Source organism: Magnolia sinica, chromosome 4 (assembly GCF_029962835.1).
Source record: "Magnolia sinica isolate HGM2019 chromosome 4, MsV1, whole genome shotgun sequence".
In the NCBI taxonomy this organism is placed as follows: Eukaryota; Viridiplantae; Streptophyta; class Magnoliopsida; order Magnoliales; family Magnoliaceae; genus Magnolia; species Magnolia sinica.
Genome location: NC_080576.1, coordinates 100,818,510 through 100,828,179, shown reverse-complemented (window position 1 = coordinate 100,828,179; position 9,670 = coordinate 100,818,510). Strand labels below are relative to the sequence as shown.

The window sequence follows — 9,670 nt, the reverse complement described above, 5'->3', positions numbered from 1 at the left end:
GATGTGGACATCAAGCTGAATGGAATAGAGTTGAAATCCACCCGGCATGCGTCACCCATTCTAGGCCCAAAAATCAGCTTAGTCCATGATTTACATGGGCCATATGAAGGGAAATAGTTGGGAATGAGACGGCCGTCGTATATGGTTTCCAACTGCATGATCCACCTAAATCTTGGATTAGGCTTTTTTTTTGGGCCCACGGTTAAAATAGACTGAGCGAGCGAGGTGGATTTCACGTAAACTTCCATTGTGGGCGTGACAATTTGTAGATGCCAGTCTATTCACATGAATTCCATCTACCCAGTGCCAATCGACCGCTGATCAGGGCAATTTACTTCCCCTTCCAAGCTCGCATGTCAAAGTCTTCGGTAATCCCAGGACGAGACCGGAAGAATAATCAACGAGTGATGCCGAGTCCGATGTATCTCCACAACTTCCTTCTTCCTCACGAAATCACCTACCCTCTTCTCTTCCACTTGGAACATTTAAAACTCCAACCATTTTCGCATCATAAACCCAAAACCTCCTCTTCTCATGTCAGAGAAGACAACATAACATAGAAGAAAAAGGAAGCGTCGTGAGAAATCATGGAATCCTTCAGACGCTTCACAAATCAATTCATCAATCTTGGTACCAACTCTCTCTCTCTCAATATTGATTTTTTCTAGAATGAGAAACGATCAGCACAGCGGCTGTATCATTAGTTACAATGCAACCATTTTTTCCCCACCAATGTAAGAAGATATGCAGAATCTCCGGACGCGACTTGCCTGTAATCCTGGGTCATTGGGATCAACTGCAACCCCAAGTTCTGTGGGGCCCAATGTGATGTTCATGTCGACTCTGTCCATCCGTTTCGCCAGCTCATTTGAGACATGAGCCTGAACATGAGGGAGATCCGAATCTCAAGGGGGCCATACCCCGAAAAAAAAAACAGTTGGAGTTGAACGCACACCATTGAAACCTTATTGGGGCCAAGGAAGTCTTGGATCAGTCTGATATTTGTGTTTTCCCTTCATCCAAGTGGGAACCTTCTCATGAACGGGCTGGATGGCATATAACCACTACGGTGGGCCCCAAGATGGTTTCAATAGCAGGCGTTTTCCATCCCCGCTGGTTCCTGTGGTGTGGCTTACTTGAGTTTTGGATCTCCCTCACACTCGAGCTCATGTCTTAGAATGAGCTGGCGAAACGGATGGGCGTGTGGATGTAACATGAACACCATGGTGGGCTGATGGAGCTTGTGGTGCAAGGGATTCTAGTGACCCCGGGTCACAGGCAAGTCACATCCAGATTATTCTATCGGCAAGACGTGGGAAGCACCATGATGATTGCCTGCTATGGAAATCGGGCTGATCCACTGATTCAGTGGGCCACACCACTACACTAAGTCTTACCATTGGCTGTCCATTGAAATTGACGTGGTGTCCCTCTCTATATGTGGTCTGTAGGAATTGCAAAAGGACCGTGTTGTGCATCGAATATGGTGATCAGATGAGCTCTGATGGGAATTCTATGTGTTGGATTGGGGACCTAGCCCTGTTTTATAGTTGCAGAGGGTTGAGGAGTTTGGAACCCATCAAAACTTTCTCCCTTAGGCTCCACACAAATTTGGTAATCCCAATCCCACTAAAACACTGTGTATGTATCACAGCTGCAGTACACCACCCCTTACACAATTTTAGATGCATCACAACTCAGTGGGGTCCACTGGTACACCCGATCACACTATCCAACACTTAGGATAATCCAGATCGTTGATCAATAAGGCCCACCTTATAGAATTCTTACATGGTCCGGCCTGATCTTCATACCAGGTGATCATCATGCTGTGGCCCGCCTTTTGTACAGTAAGGGTATTCTACATGTTGCATGTTGGCAAGAGAAAAATGGCTGTATGCATTCAGTTCTCATTTGGTGACCTGTAGGCAAAATACAGCAATAGTCGTAATTTAACTAAAAGATCGAAAGGCTATGCTCTTCCAAATTGGGGACTTTCGGGGCTTCCACCAATCCAGGCGGGTTCCACGAGATCAACCGCATGGATCTCTAAATCATGGGCCCCATGCTCTTCACACAGCCAAAGAGGATAGAAAAATGGCTATTGAAAATTTAGAATTAATTTTTTTTCCTTTTTTTTTTTCCCCACAAAATGATTCATATCTGCAAGAATTGCTAGTGAAAATTAAATGTAGTGAATGCCTTCTTTTGATGTTAATAACAATTCCTGTGAGAATTGGAAATATAAAATAAAGAGAGATGTTCTAGAGCGTCTTCATCTCATCAAAATATCATTTGGTGCCCATCCGAGATCCACTTGCTGGCCCCACCGCAGATTGGAATGTCTTAAAAATTGTCCTCATCGGACAATCTAATCGTTTGATCAATGATTATTTGGATGTCGACTGTTGCCTATGTATATTTTTCGGGCCATCCATGTGCAGGATGTGCTCAGGCAGTAGGCATTGTCCAATTAGATATTTATTTGCACCAGAGCCACGGGGCGGAGTGGCCTGATCAATCAAGGTGTGCCCCAAATATTGTCGGGTGGTTCACCACATCAACGATGCAGTGAGATGTATTGGATTCCTCTTGGTAGTAAAATGCCAAAATGAATGTTCAGATCTTATCAGGGTGAAGAATAGACATGGCTGCATGGCTCATTACATTTTTGATATTAGATACATCCAGTTATGAGTCAAGCAATTGCTTTTCAGTTGAAATATTGTTTTCGGTTCTGTGTTTTTGCTCTAGACCAACCTCTGCAACCTTTGGTTTTTGGGGCTTTTTTTTTGTCTGTCTCTCAATAGACTGATCCTTTTCTCTTCTTCTTCTTCTTATTATTATCATCATTTTTTAAATGGATAGTCTAGTTATGCTTCTTTAATGAATTGTATTTAATTGACGCTTTGACACCCTTTTTTTCCCCCTCTTTCTGTTGGTCATGTACTCATGTTTTAGGAATGATTGTTTCATCTGCATTGATGATATGGAAGCTATTGATATGTATAAGTGGAAGTGAATCGCCTATTGTAGTTGTACTTTCTGAAAGTATGGAACCGGGCTTTAAAAGGGTGAGTTCCTTTCATATAACATTTCCTCCCCTCTAGTCAGTTTAAAAGGTCTCAATCTCAAAATGGTTAAGCTGTGAATAGCATTCTGTTCTTCTTTCACATGAAAGCTGCTGTATGATTTGATTGCTGCACTGTATGGAGTTATGTTAACATCTTTCCAATTGTGAAATGCAAAGGGAAAATGCATGAAGGGGGATCTTTGAGTCACATATGCTAACATGGAACTTTTGTGTTAGATTTGATCATTCATTAGGTGGGGCTTACTACATGCCCTGGCCCATAAGCTGTGCTTGTCCCATCATCTGGTGGGATCTACATGTATGAGGGAAATCAAAGTGTTTGAAAAATGACAATCGTAGTCTTATATGACTTGTAGCCCACTGGATGAGTGGATGGATCATGGGCCTACTTTTGGGCCAGGGCATTGTCAGAGTGGGCCCCACCTGGTGATGGTTCGGATCTCTTGCACTTGTGGCTCACGTTGGTATCTATGTTGTATTGGTATCAGAGTGGGTCCCATCTGGTGAAATTTCAGATCTCTTGCACATGTGATGTGGCTCATGTTGGTATTTGTGCCATGAAGATGCTCTTCAGTCTGCTTCTCATGAATCTCCTTCTCATGGTTCAATTGTGAAATTGTGTTTCCTAGGTTAGGATCGAGTCACTTTTCATTTACAAACCGAAATCCATGATGTCAATACTTCTTTCATGTTGCCTTTTCTTACTTTACCATCCTTACACTTCCATATTAGTTACAATGCTATTGATGTACTTTCATGATATGCAACTGCACATACATGTATTTACATGTGTATGCAAACATGTTTCTAATCCATATTTGGATGAGTACGCTGCATTTTGTGCTTTGACACTTAGTTGCACAAACCTTCCACTTGGGTGATGCTCCCAGTTCGAATCACTCTTTAGCGCCCCAACTTCCTTGTTGTTTATACTTACTAACATTTTAAAATAGATGCTTCCCCTCTTCCACACCAAAACTTTAGGAGGCCTTTTTTTCTGGCGCGGAAGCTACCGCTTATAAAATGAATGAAGGAAGAAGGCATTGGCATTAAATTTGCTGCTACCTTTCATCATTTTGCAACTATTGCTCGATTTTTTTTACTGTATGCATGAGCATGTTTTTACATAATTGGGTGATTACAAAGGTTTACATCGTTATCCCTCTGAAATAGAGGATCCTTGTGATATAGGGATGATGCGTTCACGTCGAAAAGAGTTTTCTTAAGAGCAGACAAGAAGCATTTCTGCACTTCGTTACTTCTCTGCTTAAGCAACGGATACCATTACTTCTACTACGCAGATATGAAGATGTTCAAGAGATGCATCCTGTATTGGACATTGCTCGGAAGTTAAAATGCAGAAGGGGCATTTTTAACAGTATGATGGGATTTGGGAAATGAAGTTTTTGTGAGTTTGGTTAGAGGGTTGATATGCCTTTAAAAAAAAACCTGTTTATCAAGAAAGTCATGAACAAAAAATGGGACTGAATTTGGTCTGTGCTTATTGATGAATTTAAGTATGATCAAGTTGACTTTTACAAAAACTAGGGATCTTCGACATTCATCTGACTCTCTACTATTGGTTCTTTATTGGTTTTCATTTCTTTTAAAAATTTCTCTGTCTCATTTCAGCTTGTTTATACTCGTCGTTCTTGTAGGGCGATATACTGTTCCTACACATGAATGAAGCACCCATCCGCACTGGGGAAATTGTTGTATTTCATGTCGAGGTATATATTCTTCAATTTCCTGCTATTTTTGTATTATATTATTGCCCATAAGAGAAGTGAAAGATGGAGGTCTCCAAAAGGCAGCAATCATGTCTATTTATTTATTTTCCAATGCAAAGTTTTGAAGTGAAAAGGTAGGTTGAATTTGAACATTAAAAATTGAGGCATCGTTCTTAGATGAAAGTGCTTGAATTGTACAATTCATACTTGGCATTTTCCTGTCATAAGTTCAGGGTGTGTATGTGTTCTTCAGTTAGTGACAGATAACTGAAAAAAAAAAAAGAAATAAAAAAGAGAAAGAAATTAAAAAAAAGAAGATAACTGAAAACAAAACCAAAAAAGACCAACCCAAGCCTTGATTTGGGTTTCGTGGAAAACATCAAACTTGCCTGTTTTTCCAACAACTTAAAATCTATAAAAAGAACTTTCCAAACTCCAAAAGAGATGAATGCAAAATAAATTACACTTGGATATTGCTTACCATGAAAAATTGAAAGGAAGCCATATCAGAAGAGGAGGAAAAAGGGAAAAAAAAGAGGGTTGGCGACCGTGCTGTTATATGATTTAAGTAAGATCTACAAAAGTTCGAATATTCAATCCAAATGGAATGAATTCAGGAAAGATGAGAGTTAAGCTACCTCCAATTTCAAAGAAATGCTATGAGTTTCTGGAAAAACACATTCACATTATTGCCTCCAACAAAGAACCTTCTAGGGTGTGCTTGAAATTAAAAAATTTAATTTTCTACTCATTCTCATAAAAAAAACCCTCATTTTCAGGAGACAAGAAAGTAATCCTATTACTTCTCAATAATAGGCCAAAAGCAACACTGTAAGGAATTTACAATAATAATATAACCACTATAAGAAGAATATATACTCAAACAACTAATCAACACTTCAAACACACCCCCTTAAGCTGGTGCATGTATGTCAACCATGCTCAGCTTGTTAACAATGTTTTTTCAATGATCTCTTCCAAGATACAAGTGAATTGGAAGGGCAAAATCTGAAAGTAATTGGGTGGATTTCTTGTTTAAAGAATTTTGTCCCAAATGATGGGTCGATCCTAGCAATATAGTAAATTTGAGCCCCGGGCTACTTTCTAATAAAGAAATTGTCATTTCTCAAAAAATATATAAAAAAAAACCAGTCGTCTACTACCCAGAATTCATGAATGACAGTGTTATCTCCTTGAATTCATGAATGACAGCGTTATCTCCTTGGATGCAACTTTTTCACTGACAAAGGGACAATAAACTTCTATTTGCTTTGTCCATTCACAGTTATAGAGATGTGAATTGCTGCTTGACTATGGTAATACATCTCCATAGACTTCTGACGAGAAAGATCAAGTTCAATAAACAAGTTCTTCAACCAAGATAACTCACAAGTGTATGTGCCATGGCATGATATTCGGCTTCAACACTTTATCAAGCAATGACAGTTTGGTTCTTGCTCTTCCAAGCAACCAAGTTACCACCCACATATGTGCAGTATCCTGCAGTTAATCTTCTATCACTAGGAGACCTTGCCTAGTCGGCATCATAATAAGCACAGACATCACCTAATTGGAAAAATGATTCCCTTTTCCAGGAGAAGCCTTGAGGTATTGAAGGAACGACCTCCATATGGGGTGCTGTAGGAGATTGCATAAACTGGCTGATCACTCTGACTGTGTAGGAGAGATACCGCTGTGTAGTTGTTAAATATATCAAATTTCCTACCAACCCCTGATAAGAACATGGATCACTCAAAAGGCTTCCTTAATCCACACGAAGATGATGATTGATATCCATAGGACTCTTGACGGTTAAGCACCAAGCTTTTCTGGTTCAAAATTTGTTTTCTCTAGTAAATAGAAATGTCTTCCTTGGAATGAGCCACCTTGATTTTGAGGAAGTATTTTAAAGGACCCAAGGCATTAATGTTAGACTCTGCAGTCAAATAAGACTTCATTGCATGAATGATTCTTCATCATTTCCTACAAGGACAATATCATCTACATATACCAGTGGAATCATGGTGCTCTTCTCTCTCCTTCTTAGAAACACCGAACCACACTCTTGGGGACTGCTTCTGGTCATAAATAGCCTTCTTGAGTTTACAAACCCTTCCTTTACCCTCCTCACAAACACACCTTGGTGGAGGAGACAGACTTCATGTAAAATGCCACTTAAAAGGCAATTATCACATCTAGGTGATGGATAGGCCAACTTATTAGTGTTCATCTTGGCAATTTGGGTGGAGATTTTGTCATAGTTGATGCCATGCATCTGAGTATAGACCTTGGCAACTAGCTTAGTTTTATATCTTTCAATGGTCCTATCGGGTTTGCACTTTACTATATAAACCCACTTGCATCCAACTACATGTTTCCCGTTAGGAATATTGATAGGTTCCCATGTCTCGTTTCCGTGTAGAGCTTCCATGTCTTCCTCTATAGCACATCTCCACTTTGGATTTGTTATTGCTTTAGATAAAGTAGTCGGTACCCAAAGAGGGGTGATGGTAGATACAAATGCCTTGTATGGAGGAAACAATGAATGATAGGTGACAAATTGATTCATGGGATGGTAGAACAATGAGCAAATTTAGTAGGCATATTAGGTGTCCTCTTCCCTTTTCTAGGAGCAATAGGCAAATTACTCTCTGTGACAGAGAAAAGGAGACGACGCAAGACAAGGGAATACTTGTGTTCTGAGTGGACTCTCAATGAAAAGTATGTGGAGAGGTGGGTTGTCCCTTCTTGTTCCTTCGAGTATAAACCTCCTCATAATAGTGAGGCCTCTAAACTTGAGCAGAATCTGCTCTAGGTTTTTTTACTTAGTAACATGCTTAGCGGGCACTCTCTCCCTTTTGAGAAATTGGACTCAGACACTAAAGGAAGGCCATTTATGACCTTAGGAAGTGGCAAAGACAAGGCTACCTCCTCCTCCACCTCAGGAGAATAGAATAAAAGGAGGTCATCTCAAAGGATGTAACTTCCTTAGAAATGAAAATCTTAACTCCATTGGCAGGGCAGCAGCATGTATAACCCCTTTTTTTCCCTGCAACATACCTAAGAAAGATACACTTAATGGACCTATTATTAAGTTTATCTCAGTTGGGAAAAACATCATGGACAAACACTGCACAATCAAATGTACGAGGCGGTAAACAAAAGAAGAAGAAGAAGGAGAATTTTCAAAAATAGCCCGAGAAGTTAATCTATTTATCAAGTAATAAGCAGTAAGCATGACATCAGACAAAACTGTTTTGGGATATGCATACTAGTAGGAAGGGACCGAGTAACTTCAAGAATGTCTTTTTCCCCCTTATTCAGCCATCCCTTTTTTTTTTTTTTTTTTTATAAATTTTTTTAAAAAAGCAAGATAAGAACAAGAGTATTGGGATTGATTCCATTTTCTTGGAAATAAGACAATAGTTCCGTTGATACGTATTCTCCAACATTATTGGACCATAAACATTTTGTGTAGGAATTAAATTGGGTTAGTAACATTTGATGAAATATCTTGAATACATATGAAACCTCATTCCTTAACTTTAAAAGATTGATCCAAGTAAAGTGGGATTAATCATCAATAAATTAAAGGGAATATTTATATCCATAAACTGAGACAACAGGTGTTGGATTCCACAAATCAGTATTAACCATTTCAAAAGGAATCGAGCTCATAGTTTGACTTAGAGGAATGATGGAAAATGGGGCATGTCCAAGTCTAGACTGCCACAAGTAAGTATTTTTGAGAACATAAAGCTTAATTACATCAAACTTAGATCTCAATCCAGCCAACAATTGAGACATGCATTGTTGTTTGGTGTAATGGATGCTTCTTTTTCGTTGCCCACAAACATAATTTCAGGTGCATTAAAAGATGGAGAGTAATGCATGATTTCTTCCCAGATAAACTTCCAACTTATTGTAGTACTCATAGATTGAGAGACTACCTTGCTGCAAACGTCTAATCTCAGATTCCAGTTGGAAGATTTTGGCTGTATTTCCTTAAGTAAAGTCCTGCTAGGTGGTCTCATGTTTCTTAGTCGGTGAACCTAAACTTAAGGTTGCGAACAATTTTTGGTTCAATAGAATTTAGGAGTCACGACATTACGAGTTGGTTGTAACTTTTCCACTCGAGATCTTCTCAACAAACTTTTGATAATCGCTATTAGGATGAGAAAAAGTGCTATCCTCAAAGCCCCAAAGTCTCTTCTCACCAAGATACAACTCAATGGCATAGGACCGAAGGAGATAAATTTTTCCATCAAACTTTTGTGAAACAATAATGGAATTAAGGTCACCCATTTGACCTAAAATTAGGTGTAACGGATGTGAGCAACTGCCAGAATACGGTCAGTCAAGACGTCCTCAAGAACCACGTTTAGTTGCTATAATTTCTGTGAATTTTTAATATGTAGTGTTGCTATTCATCGTATCAAGTGTATACAACTCAATTTCATAGTTAATGATTTTCTATCAAAATGCATATTGATTTTCAATTATTAATTCATTTGCGGGGAAATGTAACTTTTCTAAAAATGGGAATAAATTATTTTGATGATGACGTTTGAATTTTCATAGTGCCAAATCTAAATAGCTGCAACCAGGCTATGACGACGATGACCAATAAAATTTTAATAGAAGAATATGCTCATCTTGGTGTTTTCAAGATACTTGTCGTTGGTGCATTTTGAATTTTAGTAATATGCCGATGTTCATGAATGTCACCTAGAGACTGGGATGCATCTTTTGTTAGATGTTAAGGGCCTGTTTGGATACCACCAAATAAGTTACTTTTTCTACTTACAGCAGTAGATAAGTAAGTTTGGTTTAAGATCAATTATAA

General features: G+C 39.0%; 1 protein-coding gene across 3 annotated transcripts in view; it reads left to right on the top strand.

The window, feature by feature from the left end:
• Positions 1 to 330: 330 nt before the first annotated feature.
• The window catches only part of LOC131243521 (uncharacterized), a 33,957-nt gene continuing 24,617 nt past the window's right edge, over positions 331 to 9,670 (top strand). For 2 of the 3 annotated variants that reach the window (XM_058242926.1, XM_058242924.1), the window contains exons 1-3: positions 331 to 630; positions 2,962 to 3,074; positions 4,753 to 4,824. In XM_058242926.1, coding sequence (XP_058098909.1) covers positions 588 to 630; positions 2,962 to 3,074; positions 4,753 to 4,824 — 228 coding nt within the window. In that variant the 5' untranslated portion in view covers positions 331 to 587. Of the gene's footprint in view, positions 631 to 1,451; positions 1,615 to 2,961; positions 3,075 to 4,752; positions 4,825 to 9,670 lie in introns of all 3 variants that reach the window. The other variant, XM_058242927.1, reaches the window with a different exon arrangement.